The following is a 20,371-nucleotide window of genomic DNA, read 5'->3' as shown; positions in this document are numbered from 1 at the left end:
AGAGAGAGAGAGAACGCGTGGTGCGGGGGTATTTGATCTGCTACGTGAGAGCGTAAACCCCTGGTGGCTGACGCCTGAATTATCAAACAATAAGATAAAAAAATATATTGTAGCCGACCCGAACGCCATCCGGTGATCGGATCGGTTACATCCTCCCAACGACAAAAAAAAGGCATTATGGGTGAACGTAGGGCGAGGAGAGACAAATAATAATAATAACAAAATCAGCACATGTGTTCGCGACACAACGATTGTTTACACTTAGGATTGACGAGCACGCTTTGGGCAATCCTTCACTTTGTGTCCCAGCTTCCAACATCGGCGGCAGCGGCATTTGCTTAAGTCGACGGGAATGGTGCCGTCATTGTTGGAGTTCGAGTTTGCGCTTGGAGTGATCGGTGAGGCGCTAGACGTTGGAGGGAGATTGAGGTCGGAAGCGGACGTCGATTGGTTTTTGTAATGAAGTTCCACCTCGGAGGCGATAACACTGGGTGGATTCGATGCGAGGGAGGAAGTATTTTCTCCAAGGAATTCCTCGTCGCTAGGCGCCAAAGTAAGGACATCCATCGGTGATGGTAGTTCCTTGTCCGTATCGTTCGCTGGACGTGGGTCCGAAGAGACTGGGTCCGGAGTAGGGGCACTGCGATGGGAGAATGAGCGGCGGAGCGATTCGATTACGGAGGGACGAGTGGCGGGAGCACTCGCGGATGTGGGTCGTCGTACGTCGAGAGCCCAGTTGTGTTGGTCATAGGACGGATAGTGTGGTGGAGTCGCTAGACCGACCTCCGGGATGAGGTCGAGTGTCTCGTCGTTCAAGTCAGCAAAATTGACCGTGGACGGGTCGAGCAGGCCTAAATGAGTATTGTACCAATGTACTAGTGGTTGTCGATGAGGTTCCGAACGCAATGTTGCATAACGGCGCAGTCCACCATTGGTGTCCACGCAAAGGGAACATGGGCAGTATTGGAGATGCATGGCTCGTGGAGTGGGAGGACCGATTAGCAAGATACTGCGCGGGTCGTGCACGACGAGCACGTGTGGGATGCAGATACGTATGTCGTGGAATTCGATGCGCAAGTCCGCTATTTCGCCGAGGATGAAATCATCCGGAAAATCTGGTTGTCGTTCCAACAGGGCCTCGAGTCTTTCCGTAGGTGCGGCATGGAAGGGGTACTCATAGCCTAACTCGACTGCCAAAGTGGATGTTATAAGTTCGACCGATAGGCTGAGATCGAGCGTGGCGTCGATAACTGTGAAAATTGGACCCCCATCTGGGTTCGCGTGGTAAGCGAGGAGTTGGTGGGTGCCGCACGGCTCCTGTAAGGGGGGGGGGAGAAAAAAGATTATTACTCAGGGGTGTCTGTCGCCCGCTTTTCGCATTCTCTCCCATGGAGGGTGAGAAATGGCGACGCGCTCGAAGGAAAAGTTGTTGATCGTCAGGCCTGTGAGTTAATTAGCTTTCATGTAGCGAGCCACATCAGGAATAGATCTGATGGCTGTACGGGGGTGTAGAGGTGAGTAATAGTAGATGTCAAGGGCAGGACCCTTTGGACGGACAGTCGACCGTTGGCATAATTCACGGACCCAACCGAGACGAAACGGTAGCTGTAGAGGATCATCCGTCGGGGGGTCAGGATCAACTACCGTCTCGGTTCGTGATTCGGCCATCGGAGCGTCCTCATTAGGTCCTAGAGCGCCCGAGACATCATTGGTCCCTTCCTCGGTTTGTTGGTCCTCCTGTGCTTCCGGTTGGACTCGATCGTCGTCGGAATTCGTAGCGGGCAAAAGGGCGTCAGCATCGGCGCCATTGTCCATGTCAGGAGTATCGGCGTCGTCTGCGGCCGGAAGTGATTGATCCTGCAGGTCGCCCGACGCATCTCGCGACGTGGATGGTCTGGCTTCGTCGGGAAGATCTTCCGATGGTTCGTCTGCCACAAGGATGTGACAATTGGTCCAATACAATTTCAGCTCGCTGACGTGCTTCATCCCCTGGTTTTCTCCGGTGACTGCGTCTTCGAGCTCGTACACCAGAGGAGTCCTTAGGCGTATGATCCGATATGGACCGTCCCATTTTGGACTAAGCTTCGCACTATGAAACGTCGCACCGTGGGAGAGGTCGTGGGTTTTGGTCCACACCAAGGCGCCCACCGGAAGTTCAAGATCTTCCCGACGTCTGCCGTAGTATTTCCTCTGGTGCTCCTGCGCTCGAAGCATCATGATTTTGGCTCGGTCCAGTTCATCGTGAAGGGTCTTTAAAGCCTGGTCACGTTCGGCGGGTTCCGGAAGGTCGGCGTCGAGTTCGTCATCCAGATGCCAAGGCAATCGTGGTTCGCGTCCCAAGTTAAGGAAGAATGGTGAACGATTGGTAGAGTCCTGGGGAGCCGAGTTAATTGCGAATTGCAAAAACTCAAGCGACTGATCCCATTGACGGTGCTCATTACCAACATACATCGACACCATCTCCCCTATGACACGGTTGAGGCGTTCCACGATGTTACTTTGTGGATGATACCCGCTTGTCATTTTGCAATGAACCTTCAACAGGCGGCAAGTGTTCTTCCAAAGGGTCGAAGTGAATTGCCGCCCCTGATCGCTGAAAGTGTGACGAGGAGAACCCCAACGAAGAATGAAACGCTTAAAAGCTTCGCAACAGATGTCGGCCGTGATTCTTCTGACCGGAACCAACTCAACGTATTTAGTGAAATAATCCACAAAAACGATGAGAAATCGGTTGCGTTTGACACTTAGCGGAAGGGGCCACATAATATCGACCCCGACCATGCCAAACGGCGCAACCGATTCCGTAGACGTCATTAGACCAGGCGTTTTCCTGTTTCGACTCTTGTATTGTTGACATACAAGACAGCCTTTGACGTAAGCCTGAACGTCCTTGATCAAGGATGGCCAATAGTAACGATAACGGACCTTTGCGATCGTCTTGTCGCGTCCACGATGGGCCGACGTAGGGTGGTCATGTAGTAGGCGAATGGCCTCGTGACGGAATCGTCCAGGAAGATATATTTTACGAGGCAGCGTTCCCCAAGCCTTCCTGTAAATCGCTCCATCGTGAATCTCGAAACGAGGTTCCACACTGTCTTCGATACAATCGAGGATGCGTCTAATGACGACGTCATCCCTCTGTGCCATTCGTATATCGTTATATGTGAAGACGTTATTCATGGAGTGGGGAGGAGGCGGGTGAACTACTCTATCGTCTTCGGTACTTCCGGAACGAAGTTCCATAGCACCCAAAGTAACGGGAGCCCTGGAAAGCGCATCCGCTACTTCGTTTTCGACCCCCTTCTTATAAACGATCGAAAAATTGAAGGTCTGAAGATACATGGCCCAACGTACAAGACGAGCGTTAGGGTCTCTGACGTTGAAAAGCCAAGTCAGGGATTTATGGTCGGTGATCACTGTGAATGGTAAACCTTCAAGATATGGCCTGAACTTCTTTACGGCCCACAGGATGGCAAGGCACTCCTTTTCCGTCGTTGAGTACTTCTTTTCAGCAGTACTAAGAAGGCGGCTAGCATAGGCCAAGGGCTTTTCGACTCCATCTTGGACCTGGGAGAGCATCGCGCCAAGTCCCAAATCACTTGCATCCGTGGTTAAAACGCATGAAGGTCGTTAAAGGACCCGCGCGATAAATCGCGTCTCTCAGTGCCTCGAACGATCGTTGTTGTTCCGACCCCCAAAGGAACGGAACCCCCTTTCGTTTCAGCCTATGCAACGGCGCGGCTATCGATGAGTAATGGGGAATGAACTTAGAGTGCCACCCTGTGAGACCAAGAAATCGCTGTACCTCCTTCAGGTTACGCGGAATGGGAAATTCAGAGACCGCCTTAAATTTAGAGCGATCTATGTGAATACTGGTCTCATTCACTATATGCCCGAGAATTGTTGCTTCCGGTTGCGCGAAGTGACACTTCTCTGCTTTCAGGGTCAACCCAGCATTTTTTAACTGCGAAAGGGCGTATTCTAACGATTCGATATGCGACTCCCAGGTTTCCGACACGATCATGATGTCATCTAAGTAGACACAGATGTCGAAGTAGGCTCCGTCACGAAACAACTCATCAACTAGACGTTGAAAAGTTGACGGAGCCTGACTTAAGCCAAAACTCATGACGTCAAACTGGTATTTGCCAGAATCAGTCACGAAAGCGGTTTTGCTAGCGCTATCCGGATGCATCTCGATCTGCCAGTACCTGAATGAGACCTGAATTTTCAATCGGCCATATCTTAGCAGCCGTTCGACGTAGCCGGATAACAATAGCCCTTTCAAAATATGAATCGACCCTTCTGAATCCAAAAAATCAGTTTTCAGGGGTGTAACATCATTATTAAAACAATTGTCAAAAACGATATTTGGCGTTTCCGGCGGATATGGAAATGCTACACGTGAATCAAGACAAATGAAAGATATTAGTAAAATATTAAAAATAAAATTGGTTTCAACTTGCTATCATTCATAGTTTTTGAGATAATCACAAATAAGTGCCAAAATCCCAACGGCCGAAGACTTATTTAACAGAGTGTACTTGCCACTCTTAAAGAAAAGAACGATTATCGTTTAAAGTTCATGTTTCGAGAATGTCTTTAGTTGGCCTAGAAGAACAGACGAATGCTTTGTTCCCCTTAAAGATATACTTTGCCTATTACCTGATCCAGAACCAATGACCACTTCTGGCAGGTGTTTCATGTTTAACAGTGATTTCCTTAAACGAGCGCAAGAAATATTTAAAACGAAAATTACAGTATTTTAAAAAATTTCCTAAACCAGATCGAATGCACGACCAAAAAATATGAAATACGACATTTTCTGTATGTTTCTCGTTTTGTCAAATTTTGTAACGTAAATTTCTAGAAAATAAAAGGTTTTCGTAAGATACTTTCTAAAAAGTACGGATTTGATTAAACATTAAAACCATATTTCTTGCAGTTTTTTAAATACAGTTATTGCTGTTATACACAAATACTCAAATTTACTAATATATGGTTAGAAAGTTCTCTTTACGCTCTATAACGGCATATATGATATATTTATTTTCGAGTTGGGCGTCTTGCGTTATTGTGCCAAAAAAAAACACACCCCTAATCGACCTTTTCTTAAAAAAAGACTTTAAAACGCAGAAAATATAAAAGATATGTCATGTTTGATTTCGTTTTCGGTTATAACGCTTTGTTTTACATAAACTACGTCAATTTTGTTCAGACTGTAGGTAAAAATAAGTTTTTACAGTGAATTATATAAAAGGGTACCCTTACCAAAAAATGAGTTGGATTTCAGTTTGTATTTAGTTTGTATACACATTATTAGTTGATATTGAGTTGGTATTAAGTAGGCTCAAGTTGTCAGCATATTTCAAGTTACTATTAAAGGGGTAATAAGTTGTTATTCAGTTGGTAGGAAAATACTGCTTTTGCTAAGTTTATAATTAGTTGGTTTTTAGTAGTCAGGAAATTACATAATATTTTTAAGTTGGTTTTTAGATGTTTCCCTAGTAGGATTTAAGTTGCTTTTAAGTAGTTAAATGTAAATGTTGATTCTGGTTTAGTTGGAAATAAGTTGATTAATAAAGAGGATTTAAGTTATTTTTTAATAGGCATTTGTCCCAAATACAAACTGAAAACCAAGTTGAAATACAAGTTGTCCTAATTGGTTTTTAGCCAACTTATTTTTTGGTAAGGGTACGGATTTGATTAAACGCTAAAACCGTATTTCTTGCAGTTTTTCAAAAACAGTTAATGCAGTTATACACACTAATACTCAAATATACTAATATATGGTTAGAAAGGTCTCTTTACGCTCTATAACGTCAAATATTTTATAGTTATTTTCGAGTTGGGCGTCTTGCGTTATTGTCTCTAAAAAAACACCCCCCGAATCTACTTTTTCTTAAACAAAAGACATGATAACGCAGAAAATATAAAAGATACGTCATGTTTGATTTTGTATTCGCTTTGTTTTTCATATACTACGTCAATTTCGTTGCGATTGTATGTAAAAAAAGGATTTTACAGTGAATTATATAAAAGGGTACGGATTTGAGTTTTCAAAGAGACGGTTTTTCAGGGGTGGCGGCCATTTTGTTATAAATCAAAAACCGCTTATTATTTTAGAAAAATATTTGGAAATCTTTTATCTTTTGCCAACAGAAATATGTGTTCCAAATTTGATGAAAATCCGTTGACTCATGGTGTTCGCGTTACCTGATTCTAAATGGAATGGCCCATCCACTTAATAAACGAAAATCCAACAGTTTATGACCTTCTTATTGAATTTGGTTTTTAAGAAATTTTTAAAGTTATTTATAGAACTTAAGCTCTATTTTGTTTGGTTGTTTTAAGAGTTAAATATATATATTTCTTTGTAATTACTGCCAAATAATAATTTTCCTAGAAAATTGCCTTTTTTGGGGTTAAAATTCTATTGAAATCAATTAATGTTTGGGGTGTTTTCCATGCAGTACATTTTGCAGTTATTTTGATAAAAATTAATCTTCACTTCAATAAGAATAATAATCCTATTTATTGTTAGTCAGAGTTAATTTTTTCATGTTTTTTAGCCATTGGACATTATGGTTCTTATTGGACTAGTTGGTATTGGCGTTGAGAAATGTGAGAAAGAAGTTGAAACAGCCTTTAAAGAAAAAATTAAAAAAGATAAATTTTCATCCACCCTTATTGAAAAAACTTTTAAAGGTCATCCAAATGTTAGTATGACATCTTTTTCACTTTATTATTACCCTTATGAAAATTTTATGGTTGATTGCTGAATTGGAAACATAAACTTCCACTATCTGTTGATGCCCTTGACTTATCACCCTATAAATTAGTGACTTTCCTAAGAACATATTTAACTTTTCATCACTTCATAAATTAAAGTTGAGTGGATACAGCTTCTAAGCAATTAACATCAGTTCAGTCACACAAAAATTCATAAGGTTTTTTTAACTTTGTATAAAAACCCATTTTTTTATACAGATTTTGAAACAGCACTTTGAAGAACTTCTGTCAATTGGGTTTCTTTTTCTTCAGTCCAATGATTGTTTTATTGTTGATTTTGGAAGCTGCTTGTTTATTAATTCTTTTATGTCACTAGAAAAGTTTTGTAAAAGAGTAAGTTATAGATATTTTAATATTACCATAGTTTTTAATATTAACCGAAAATTTGGTGTGTAACATCCGTTAAGAGACACTAACAAGAAAACTGAGTAAACCACTATTGTAAGATTATTTCATCAAACTTTTAAATGAACAAAGTAAGGTGTAATTTTAAGATATGCTATATAAAATGTAATAGAAAATTGTTTTTACGCAAACCTAAAAATTAGTTGATCTCGTGTCAGGAATGATTATCCAATATACTTTACATGTTAAGTGGATGTAAATACCCAGGATTCTGCTACGCTTGTGGTCATTACTTTTGAGACCACAATGAATGATAAATTTATCTTCCCTCTCCCCCTGACATAAAATGTCATATGCAGGACATATTTAAACAACACCAGTTTACAGTCTTATCACTGGTGCAAAAAATGATTTTAAATTGTTAAAAGTTTATACATTTTGCTTTAGGAAATGATAACATCGTTGATAAATTTGGTTAGCTATGGAACTAACATTTTAGCTGTGAATGCTGGACTGCATACCCTTGTTGGTCTTGTAGAAAGGGATGCCAAAGCTATGGCTGAATTTTCAAATTTTTTGCAGGTAAACATGTTGTAGTATTATAGCATACATTCCAATAAATCTTTGGTTTTTAGTCTCTTTTAGACAGACTAGAGGTTTTTTCTTTGTTGCAAATTAAAAAAATATACTTAATCCTTAACCGACTGGCTTATCAAGGAGGAAATGAAGGCTCGGTGATACAAGTATGCTTATTACTATCAATTTTTCTTTTGATTGTGACAGTCTGATGCTGATAATTTATTTAAGGTGGGGTGCAAAAATTTAACCAAGTTTTATTTTCAAACTATGAGATTTTGTTGTTTTTTTTTAATTTTTAATTAAAAATCTGCCTTTTCCAGAAAATATAAACTGAATATTTTCAAAATAATAATTGTGTTCATTTTATTCTAAGCTAAGAATTTTCGTATTTTTACTCAAATTAAATTTTTGATTAATGGCCAATGATTATATACAGTAAAACAGCATTTACAGAAATCATACTTAATTGAAATTATATGAGATTAAACAAAAAACTAGTAAGTTTGGTTATTTATTAAACCACTTCGCCTTAAGACTTTTTGTTACACCAGTAGATTCATAATAGAGCTTAATGCATCATGCACTAACATTCATTTTGGGTGAAGTAAACTACAGCGGCCTCATTGAATTTTATATTAATTTTGGTTGCGCCTGATATACCTTGTCACGTAGATGCCGAGGGTATTTTTTATTTTGGCCGCAAATGTGTATTTAATTTTTTAATGTAATTTTAAAAATGTAACATTTTTGGGCATTTTCACGTGTTTCGTTGTACTTATTTCCGTCGTGTGTTCGCCGACACCAGTTTCGGTGTCCTAATAATTTCCACGTGATATTCCCGATATTCCCGTACTTTATAAAATCAATTAGTTTTTGTTCATTTTCTAGGTGTTTTGTATTTTTGGGCCACAAAGTGATATTCCCGTACTTTATAAAATCAATTACAGGTTTTGTTCATTTTCTAGGTGTTTTGTATTTTTGGGCCACAAACGCTTATTTCAGGTTGATATTAAAAGTATATACTTGATGCCCATCGCTTTTTTTAGTATGGGGTTGGGGAGGCGCCGCGCACCCCCAGCGCTTGAGCGAAGTGAGTGCGCGGCGCCGTCAGGCGCCAATACGCAGTATCTCAATGCTCGGAATGGGGCTGGGGCGCGTCTGAAAAGTTGTGTCGACGGATACACGACGAAACTATTTTTTTAAAAAAACGTTACTAATCCCCTAAAATGACTATTTTTTTAAAATTAAGTTGATGAAAAAAATGATCTTTTGCGGCCCAAAAATATCTACGTAATCTACGCGTCAAGCTCTACATTATCCGCAAAAAAAAACAGTAATCCCCTAAAATTACTACTTTTTTAAAATTAAGTTAATTAAAAAAATAATCATTTGGGGGCCCAAAAAAAAATAGTTTCGTAATCTACGCGTCAAGTGCTACATTCTCCGCCGAAAAAAGCAAAATTACATGAGGCCGCTGTAGTTCAATTTTGCCTTTATTTTTAATATTCTATCGCTTAAACTGACAATATTTGATAAAGTTTTTGTTTTAAGTTGGATGTTTATAAATTGTGACGAAGTATTCAAACAAATATATTGTAATGTTTAAATTTTTACATTTTATGTATAAAACAATTTAGTGCTTCCATTTCAAATTAAAATTATTTAATGAATGAAACATTTTGAACTGCAAAATTTTGGGAAGATATAATGAGAACTAGAGTACTGCCAGTCTCTAGGATATAAATTCAAGGATTTTAAAGACAGTGACATCTGTGTAACTACCATTTAACACACATTAATCTTAAAGTAGCTTAAGCCATGAAGATATAGTATTGAGGGGTATGCGTAGGCTTTGCTAAATCCAAATCGAAAGTGACAACTGGCTGCTCGAAGAAAAGAGGGAGGCTTGAGGTAGACTTCATCTTTGGATCAGTAAATCAAGAATATATATTTAAAAGCATTTATTTCAAACATGTGCTTAGTAAAAATTTTGTGGTACAAATCGCAAAAATTTAATTCAGAATGTATAAGCATTTTTGTCCATGCTCTTTCCCCATTTTATTTTTTAATAATTTCAGCGTCCAGTAGACAACTACGTGAAACTCAGTTATTGATGTCATGTGTTAAAATTTTTACACGAGATTCCCCCTTTATTTTAACATATAAACGAGGATAAAAGTTCTTAGCCATTCAAGACCTATGAGTACACCATAATACTATGCCTTCATGCTTAAAAGACCATTTTAGAAGAGGTCTTGTTTGTATAAAGGGAAAGTCTACAAGGCTTAGAAGTAAGAATTTCCCAGAATACAATGGAGAAAGTATGAAAATCACAGACTACAAGTACATAATCCCACAACACTTTGCAAATATGTCACTTAGCAATCAAGGCATATTCCATAATGGGAAATATTGACTCATTTCATGGTAGGAAAAAGATTATGAATCGCCTTTTGAATAAACTGAACTTATGTCCTTCCCCCTTAACTATTCCACAACAAATGTTTATTAACACACTTCAGTCATTTTACTTCCAAGAAAAATATTCTTGGGGACTTCCTTATAGATTGGCAACATTTATCATTCTTTATTCACGCTGCGCCTCATATAACTTTCTAACTTATGTGCCTTCTAGTGTAGTTCAATTGAAGAAACTTTCAAGAAAATGTGTTCATTCATTTCATAAATTTCTGTAATAGTCATCGCCACCTAATATCTGTTTTGTTTTGGAAATGAATAGCTTATTGCATTGAGTGCTTATCAAGCGCTCAATGCAATAAAAAACACTGATGGTACTTTTCCCTATCCTAATTCATTAAAACTTTATTACACTAGCACATCGTAAACTACTTAAAAATGCTTAATTAAGTTCTAGTAGAATATTTATATTAAAATGTCTACTTAAAAGATATTAGAACTGTTCTAATATGCTTGTATCTTTTTCAGGATGAGCTTCATATTATAATAGCAAAACAGCTTCTCAACAGCGAAATCATGCAAGTTTTTCAATTATTTCTTTTTCTTAAACTTTGCGTTGTTAAATTTACTGCCAAAGAATAGATATTTAGTTAAGTGGATGCATGAAAATATGCATGGAGAATATGTAAGAAAAAACAGTCTGTGCCCATTAAGAGTTAATTTACAATCATATGTAACAAACATTTAAAAATTATCACCATAGTGACAGTTTAATGCAATTAAAGAATTTAGTTTTTCAAATCAGTGGAATAATTGAAATAAATATTTTTCCTTTTAGGTATCAAAAGATGGGTGTTGTAGGCTCTTTGGTGGCTGCAAAAGAAATGAGTGGCTCAAAACTTGATGAAAAGTAAATGTCACTAGTACATAATGTTTGAGATTACAGCTAGTTTATAAAATATTTTCTGAATTTTAAAACAATAATTAAAACTGAACTATTAGACATTGAAAATTGTCCTAGTTCATGTTAGTTGAAGTATAAATTTAAAATATGGAACTTATAAAATATGAGCTATAGGGAGAAAGAGGCAATAGACGATAGCATAAACTCTATTAATGTCTTATTCATCTTGTTAAATAGTTCCACGTGCATCTTGATATTCTAGTGTAAAACAGCTTGAGCGATTTTGAGCAAGCTCACCAAGTTTAAAAAAATGGGCGAAACTTTTACGCTAAAATATCAACGAGCGCATGGAAATTTTTTAACAAGTTGAATAAGAAATAATTAATTTATGCTTGCGCCTATTGGATTTTTGGTTCGATTGATAACTGAAATTTCCACCACAAGGATATTTCTTTGTTCAAAGAAATATCCTTGGGTGGAAACTTCAGTTTAATAAACTATATATTTAAATTTTAGGGTGCTTCAGTCTTTACTTTTTCTTACTAGTACATAAAAATAAGTAAATAGAAACACCACTCAAAAGCTTTTGATTATTTAAAAACCGGCTACGGCCATTTCAAAGTCTTAACCAAAGCCGTCGTCAGTCTGTACCCGCCTGACAATGACTTCGGCTAGGACTTAGAAATGACCGATAAAAACTTATAATACACAAATGTGGTGTATTTCTATTTACTTGTTCTTAATAAATATTAACCGTTAGGGTTATAACGGATGGTGTTCGCTTTTTTTTAATATCACAATACAAATACACTTGGAACACCCAGCAGTTATAACGTTAATTTATTAACAATTTATTTATGTGTTAAAGATGACAGGGGTTTTAGCTCAAATTTAGCTTTTGATAGTCTTACAAAATAGTGATAATAATTACTATAAATTTATAGATTTTTTTCTTTAACTAATTGATGCAAAAAGTTACTTAAATTTCAAATAAACATTTTCAAAAAAATGTTGATAATAATAATAATAATAATAATAAAAAGGCTTTATTCGGAACATCTTTTAAGAATGATCTTATTTACAAAAGAGTCCATTTGTTTAAAATTGTACAAAGCAAAAATAAAATAAAGTTATTTAAATTAAATTAAGGTCCGAATTATTAAGTTAAGTTAATATGAGCTTAGGTTCATATTTTAACAGTCACGTCGTTTTCTTTTAATAATATTCTTAAATTATTTTTAAAGTCATTAACAGTCCCATAAGATTTTAGAGTAGTATTTAAGTCATTCCATGCCTTAATATCTCTAGTACTTTTATTAGTATATTTTATATAGCTATTTCCAGCAAAGAAGTTTAATTCTACACCTCTAGTTATAATATCACTGGTATGATCCGGGACCCACTGTTGAATATACATAGGGAATAAATTATTTTTAATCTTGAACATAAATATAAGTAGATTTTGAATATTAAGTTTTTGAAAAGAGTCTGTTTGCAATTTTTTTTGATTCAGTTAAGGAAGAGAATTTTGTCTTTTTTGGATCAGTTTAATGGCACGATTGATTACACCTTCTAGTTTCCCTATTTCATTCTTATTTGTATTAGCGTAGAATATTATTCCATATTCCACTATTGATTTTATTAATGAAGTATAGATAATACGCAAAGTGTCACTTGTAAGGTGACATTGAAGAGGTCTAAGCAGCCATATTCTTGAGTTTATTTTGTTTACTGTCAGGGTTGTTTGATTAAAATCAAGTTGATTTAAATCAGCGATTTAAATCGCGATTTTAATCAAATGATTTTTTTTTAAAAATCGTTGATTTAAATTGTTCCTATAAAAGATTGTTTAAAAGGTATTAACTTTCCATAAATGAGAGATTTACTATTGAATTATTATATTTTAGACCTGTTTTGTCATTATATTACACTATAACCTATCACTACCACGATCCCTTCCCCACCTCATTTTTGGTGTTTTGAAAATAATGGACTCTCGGAGGCTGAGAAATAAGGAATTGTTTTAAACTGGACCTGTGGCCAGTAGAGCCTAGGTAGTTTAATTAAAAAACTGGTCACTGGCCACTTACCATTTTTAACCTTCAAAATCAGGCTTTCATAATTTATGGTCAAATTATCTACTCTTGACAATATGTGCTAGGGTATAGGCTTAATAGGTTAGTTATTATGGGTATTTCAAAATTTTGGAGTGTTAAATAAAGAACTATAAATCTTGAAGGGAAAAACTTTGAATTAATTAAGTTTTCACCAGGGCCACTAACACCCCAGGCATTTAATTTTTAAACTGGCGATTGGCCTGTGATAGTGCCTTATTTCTCACACTGTTTAGTTTTACTTCAAGGTTACTCCTGTGATACAAATATACTTATTTCTTGGAATAAATATTTTTTGACATGATAAAACTGTCTAAAACTATTGAATATTATTTATACAAAATAATAATTATATCAATAAGCTTATATATTGCTTTTAATAAGTGACAAAAACCTAAAAATTAATAAAAAAATAAAAAAATCGATTAAAATAAAAAAAATCTGATTAAAATAAAAAATCGATGTTTTTGTTTTTTTTTTAAAAATCAAAAAAATGAACAACCCTGTTTACTGTATATTGAACATGTTTATTCCATGTGAGATCTTCATCAAAATATAGTCCTAGGTATTTCATAGTTTCCGTTCTCTCAATAGTATTGGCACATAGCGTTTGAAGACCAGCCGCTTCTTTTTTTTCTCTCTATTCAGTGAGAAGAGCATAAATTTAGTTTTGTTCTTGTTTAGACACAATACTTTTTTTTTTAGTTTTTCTCCTAAGCTATACATGTCTGCTTCAGCCATGGTTATTAATACATTTAAGTTTTGCTTCGCTGTTATAACTGAATTATCATCTGCGTATTCGTTACCACTCGAGTATTTAAGCGCTTGATGGAGATCTGCTGTATATACGTTATAAAGAGTGGGCCCTAAGACGCTACCCTGCGGTATTCCATGTTTGACGTATTCGAGTGTAGATATGTGACCATTAAATGAAACGTATTGTTGTCTTTGCTCTAGATATGAATTCAACCAGAGTAGAGCTTTATCATCAATACCCATGTCACTTAAAGATAGTGTTAATATATTATGTTGTACGGTATCAAAAGCCTTAGAGAGGTCGATGAATGTTATGATTACATAATTTCCCTTATCAAGGTTATATAATATCGTTTCATAGACATTAAAAATACACGTAATTGTTGAGTGACGTGTTCGAAATCCAGACTGTTTTTGGTATAGCTTTCTAGTTTCTTCTAGGTAGTGACTTAGGTTCTTATTTACAATTTTTTCACAGGTAATTGATTAAAAAAAAGTTTTTTATAACAGTTTTAGATTATATTGTGTAATCAAGATAATTGATAAATAATAAATTTTCTGCATTTTAGGTCGACTATTTCTAGTTCAATGAACTTATCACTTGAAATACTATCAACAAGGCGCTCATCTCGAATTAACACTAACCCTTTATTGGCTAAAAAAGCAATATCACTTTTGGATATAATGAATAGTAGAACTGGTGTCCATCCTGAAGTTCAAGGTTTGTTTTGGGATGAACTTTCCCGATCCATACAGTTGTCTAGCCTGGATGACAAAATAGAGGTACTCAAATATTTCCAATGTTTCTAAAACCTTTTTCAAAACATTGCATCATTCCATCATTATCTGTGTATTTTATTAATCTAGATATTGAAAATATTAAACTGTTTTTCAAAATTGGTTGTATAGAAATTTTAGTGATAAAAAGGTTTGGGGCTTCATTTTAGTGACTTGCTGAAAAAATTAAATCAGTATTATATGTAATGAAGTATCACAATTAATGCAGAATAATTTTTACATTACTATGTGTAGCAGAATAATACACCTAGTAAATTTTCATAGTTTCAAGTGTATTTTTATTCCTTTGTGTGAATAGGACTGGATTGAACAAGAAGTAACATCCAACTTTGAAACTGAATGTGTTGTTGACTATACTCCTGATCTTCTCAATTGGTAAGATTACACTGTTTTTCTGTTTTTAAAAATTATTAAAAATTTAGTTTCTACTATTAACATATGACCTCCTATGCTGAGACCCATTTCTGTTACTAAGCCTATCATTTTTAAATTTAAGCTAACCAGTTAGCCATGCCAATGTTAATCATATTTGATCCCAAGAGGCTTAATTATTTTGCGCCACCATAGCCTATAAAATTGTTCCGGATTTATTATTCGGCTATACCAAAAGGCCCCTTTGCTTGTCTATTAAATACATTATTATACATTATGTTTAATGAATAAAAACACTAAAATACATTGAAATCTTGACTACTGCTGATGCCTGCTTAAATTCCCTTTCAATGTAGTATTTACAAACTTGTAAAAAACATGGCTAAAATGATTTAACTAGGATATAGTTTAATCTAAATCGCAACTATTGTACCTAAAAATAAATTGCCTCTCCAGCACTAAATCTTTCATCATCCAACCTTTATTATACATCTAAATTGCAACCTCTTAAGAATGAAATGAACTTCAATAGAATAGATTTTTCCCTTCAACCACAGTATTAACTTCTGGTTTCATATAACAACATCTTTACCTTTCAACATTACACTGGTGTGAAATAAATATCTTAAAACCATTTTATTCAAAATTCTACACTGCAAATCAACAATTAATCTGTAGTTAAATTTAAAACTTTTCAAACAAATTTAGCTTTAGTTATTACAATAACTTAATGAAATTTAAATTTAATTTTGTATGAACACATTTTGATTTTAATTAAGTGTTGTATCAAGAAACCCCTCTTAACACAGAGTTGCTCAGAAATATTTTGACCTAAAATATTTCGCTTAATACCTCAAAAAATTTTATAAAGTTGTAACGCTCATTTTTAAAAGTGTTATTTAAAGATTAGTGTTATTTAAAACTTATGATATTTAGTTTTTAAGTCCCTTTTATATTTTTCAATTTCTTACGGGTGTTCAAGTCGTAAAAAGGTATAATAATAATAATAAAGCTTTTTTATTGGATATCTCTTATCAGTTTGTAACTGGTTTACATAGAGGTCCATTAAATTAAAAAATTAAATTAAGTTAAAGACAATCATATATATTTTTTTAGAGTTCTCTGGAACGCTAAGAGCGTATCTTCGTTTTTTAATGTTAGGGGTAGTGAATTCCAGAGCTTGATACCACTAACTCTAAGGCATTTCTCACTATATTTGTTGGTTTTCGAGGAGACGTTGAAATTGATTTTCGAAGTTCTTGTGCAATAGGTGTGGTTAGTGTTGAGTGTTTGAATGAATATGTCGGTAATGTAGACTGGGAAACTTTTATGATAAATTTTATGCATAAGGATTAGCGTGTGATATATTGCTCTTTGATTAAAGTTCATCCATTCTAACTCAGTCCTGGCGTCTGTGGCAGATGATCTGGAATGTTTGTGTAGAATGGAACGGGCACTGTTGTTTTGTAGGATTTGCAGCTTTCATTAGTATTTTCTTGTAAAATGTATTATTGTTGTCCATGTATCGCATCGTCTCCCCTCTACATGTGGCTCCCCTCTACATGTGGCTCCCCTCTACATGTGGCTCTCCCCTAACCAGCGTTCGGTGCTAGGAAAGTGCGCAAATCTTGACTCATCCATTGTGCGCTATAACCCCGCTCTCTCTCTCTCTATTGTTGAATACTCTGCGTCGTATCGTAAATGACTTAAAGATGCGCGCTCTCTATTGTACGGCGTTTGGACGTCAATAGTAAACTATTGAAAGAAGCGTTATTTCAAACGGCCACCTTTAAAAATAAAAACTACAACGACGTGTACCCTTCCCGAACGCCACGTGGCGACATGTGGTACCGTCGTGCGACCTTCTTCCTGGGAAAGACACCAGATGATTTCATCTTTCTACTGTTCTACGCAAACCTTCTACAGCCAATAATCTTTAAGAAAAGCCGCCTACTCCAAGCTACCCTTAACCTTTTAACCTCTCCAATAAGAAGCCACCAAATGTCCGTTTCCGTAATTAAACCACGCCTACTGAAATGGTGCTGAACAAAACCAGGGAGTTGGAGAGATTGAGAGACACAGTCCTCAACGCCCTGAGTGACAGAAGAGCCAGAGACCGGACAGAGCCAGAGTTCGAATCGAGCCAAAGAGTGGACCGAGTTTAAGAGCGGACAGAGCCAAAGGGTTAAGGAGACCCAAAACGAGCGACATATCGATCGAGGACGAAGTCCAGGAAAAGGAGCTAGCTAGCCACGCCGAAGAGCCAGTCTTTGGAAAGTTGGACCACCAGCCAGAAGACTCCAGATCGGTTCATCAATCGGTGAGCGAAAGCCACAGGCTTCAAACTATTGTTATAAAGAGAGAGAGAGCCCGCGTATCCCCTCCCCCCGCGTATTTCGTGTTTTTGCATGCTTATTGTTATTATTATTAAGTATTTAAGTATTTTATTGTTATTTGTATTGTTATTATTATTTTGGTTTATAATATATAAAACCGTTTGGACACCCGTACTCTCGTTATATATTTACCTATATCATAACCCTAGACATTCTTGAACCCCTATTACTTAACGTTAAGGTTGTTTCTCACGAGATTCCTTCTACTTTGCTAACGCTAGGGAAACCAAGAGACACGTTTAATCGTCATCTAGAAATTAGCGTTGCAAAGTATATATTTTTCTGTTTGATAGTGCTGGTACTGAGGTGCAAGTGTTGTATTCTTTGAATGATGCATTAAATGATGATTCAATAGTTGTTAATCTTACTGCAATGGTGTTAAAAGAAGAACTTTTGAAAAGGGGTCAGTTGAATATTGGAACAGAAGGCAATTTAGTGTAAGTCTAAATATTGTTTTTACTATGTTTGTTACATATATTTTCTTCTGCAGAAATTCAAAAGCATCTGCTCTTACACTGGCCTCTTTTTTTCGTTTACTTCGTATTTGCGTGCATTTTCGAAATGAAGGCAATCTTGATGAAATTGATGGATTATTGGTTTGTGGAATAACTATGCCTTCTACTTTAAATTTCAATCAAGAAAAGTTGAAAGAACTCAATGGTGATGAATTGAATTTACTGTGTACTTGTACATTCCATTGTATAAATTGGTTCAGAGAGGTACTATAAAATTTAACCACAGATATGAATGAAAGTTTTAATTTGAAAATCATTCTATAGATAATTAATGGTTTTGCATCTGTAAGTTCTACTGAAATCCAGATGAGTGTACTTCAAAGAATCAGTGATATTATAGATTTGAATAAGAAACTTGGAACAATGTTTGTGTGTGAGTTACTTTCATAATATTCATTGTGTCTGTCAGATATAGTAGTTGAAATGAAAACCTGTTTCAATTAAGTGAAGTGAATTTATCTGTTGTACTGGTTCACTGTTTTACTTCATATAGCAATGTATTTTTAAACATGAGGCTGCATCTTTGGTCTAAGTTAGAGGCCCTAGAATTTTTAATATGCAGCATTTAATTAAGTATAAAAATAGTAAAGAAACTACGAAGAAAATAATTTCACTAGCCATTTAAGTTCAACACAAAAAAGTTTCATTGAAAAAAAATTAAAACCAGCAAAATAAATTACATTTTTTAATAAATCCTGTAAGTAATTCAAATTAGGTCCGCTGGAACAAGGCATTAGAACCTGAAACTAAAACAACCTACACTATGTTTTTTAAATTGAGATTTATTTCCTGCTTTAATATTTTAATTTTTATAGGTAATCCAGATTTTAAGCCTCCCAATACTCTCTTTGACCTAAGTGATTCTTCGCAATTAGCCTCTTTTCAAATACCAGTAACAACTCAAAAGTCAACTGCCAATTCAAAGAGGTAATATTGCGATAAAGGTAGAAGCTGATAATCTGAAGATATTGGATAGAAATAGCAAATTGTCTTCCCATCATTCCCACTGTAACTATTTCCTAGTGAAGTCTTGAAAATTTCCTCTCCAAGCCTAACAGTTTCTACAAATTAGAGATGATGACAATATCTGAGGCAGTGACAAAATGTTCCCTACTAACAATGTAAGACAAATTCCTGGTGCAGAATAGCACAAGAGTAGAACAGGACCCTCAGCGTCCATGTTTGGGAATATTTTGTTTAAAAATTAAAACCTGTCCAATGCCTTTAGAACATTAACTTCCGTTAAAGTTATAATTTTTTATGCAATCCATAAATAAAAACCACTTTTATCTAATTGTTTTTGTTGGTCATGCCATAATTCAAAACGTCAAGCTAAAGTTTTAGTGGTGCTTACAAATTCACATACATAAAACACTTATTACCAAGCATTTTCTATTTGTTAACTCTGGTTTTAAATAGCCCCTAGTTAAGCACCCGTAACAAGTTGGCACATTTACCTAATAGCTGTGAGCATGTTCTATATCTAATGTAAATTATTTCAATTGCCAGGCAAATGGCATTGTACCCTCTGTTTTGAACACTCCCTCTAGCTCTTTGTACTGAAAATTTTGATTGTATTTCTCATCAAGCAATTTGAATTTATTCCCCTAAAAGAGGACGAAAAAGAAAAGCAGATAGTGATGATAAAGAAAATGTTTCCCAGACTAGAAAATCTCAAGCTAATACAAGCACAGCGCCTACTAATATTCAAACACCAGCTCCAACTTCAAATCCAGTAAGTTCCTTTCAAAACTTAAATGAAATAAAAACTTTATGCCTCTTGCATTTAAGTAAAATTATTATAAACATAATAAACATCAGGTAGTTGTAGTTGTTGTAGATGTTTTATGAAACTAGCACTAGTAATCAACTTAAATTTAAACATAAAATAGGAGTTTACAAATTTGAACAGCATCTAATGGACCAGTGTATGACGATGTTAAACGCTTTTGTTAATAATTAAAATTATCTAAAAAACAACTGACAAATACATTTGCATAAGCTCATATAGCTTTGCCGTCACAAAATAGCGTCATTTTAATTGGTGTGTTGCTATTTATATTTAAGTTTCAATGGAATTTTCCACCAATTTCCCTTTTTACGTAAAATGGTTTTGTCTGTGTGTTTTTCTATGAGGAAACTGCAATTGAATACTCTTATCTTGATGGAATCCTGACATTATTAACAAATAATAATTCTGTTTTTTATGTATTGTCTATTTCTTTTAGGAAAAAGAGCTAATTAAAAATGGAGCTGTGGATATGACTGTTCTTAGACCTTACTTTAAGTAAATTTGACAATTTTACTATACAATTTCAGTTAAAATCATACAATTTCGGTTAAAATCAATGGTAATTAGACATTTAATATCTTCAATAGTCA

General features: G+C 35.4%; 1 protein-coding gene across 1 annotated transcript in view; it reads left to right on the top strand.

Moving 5' to 3' along the window:
• The window catches only part of Fancd2 (Fanconi anemia complementation group D2), a 62,586-nt gene that overhangs the window by 31,279 nt on the left and 10,936 nt on the right, over positions 1 to 20,371 (top strand). The window contains exons 16-29 of the mRNA XM_090178764.1: positions 6,573 to 6,719; positions 6,991 to 7,125; positions 7,585 to 7,719; positions 7,773 to 7,880; positions 10,663 to 10,712; positions 10,973 to 11,044; positions 14,478 to 14,691; positions 15,005 to 15,081; positions 17,768 to 17,911; positions 17,965 to 18,193; positions 18,254 to 18,362; positions 18,805 to 18,916; positions 19,604 to 19,724; positions 20,218 to 20,276. Coding sequence (XP_090034890.1) covers positions 6,573 to 6,719; positions 6,991 to 7,125; positions 7,585 to 7,719; positions 7,773 to 7,880; positions 10,663 to 10,712; positions 10,973 to 11,044; positions 14,478 to 14,691; positions 15,005 to 15,081; positions 17,768 to 17,911; positions 17,965 to 18,193; positions 18,254 to 18,362; positions 18,805 to 18,916; positions 19,604 to 19,724; positions 20,218 to 20,276 — 1,712 coding nt within the window. The remainder of the gene's footprint in view (positions 1 to 6,572; positions 6,720 to 6,990; positions 7,126 to 7,584; positions 7,720 to 7,772; positions 7,881 to 10,662; positions 10,713 to 10,972; positions 11,045 to 14,477; positions 14,692 to 15,004; positions 15,082 to 17,767; positions 17,912 to 17,964; positions 18,194 to 18,253; positions 18,363 to 18,804; positions 18,917 to 19,603; positions 19,725 to 20,217; positions 20,277 to 20,371) is intronic.

This window comes from Leiobunum rupestre, chromosome 6, assembly GCF_980474605.1.
Source record: "Leiobunum rupestre chromosome 6, qqLeiRupe1.1.hap1, whole genome shotgun sequence".
Lineage (NCBI taxonomy): Eukaryota > Metazoa > Arthropoda > Arachnida > Opiliones > Sclerosomatidae > Leiobunum > Leiobunum rupestre.
The sequence above is the reverse complement of the archived record's forward strand: the minus strand, read 5'-3'. Positions and strand labels throughout refer to the sequence as shown.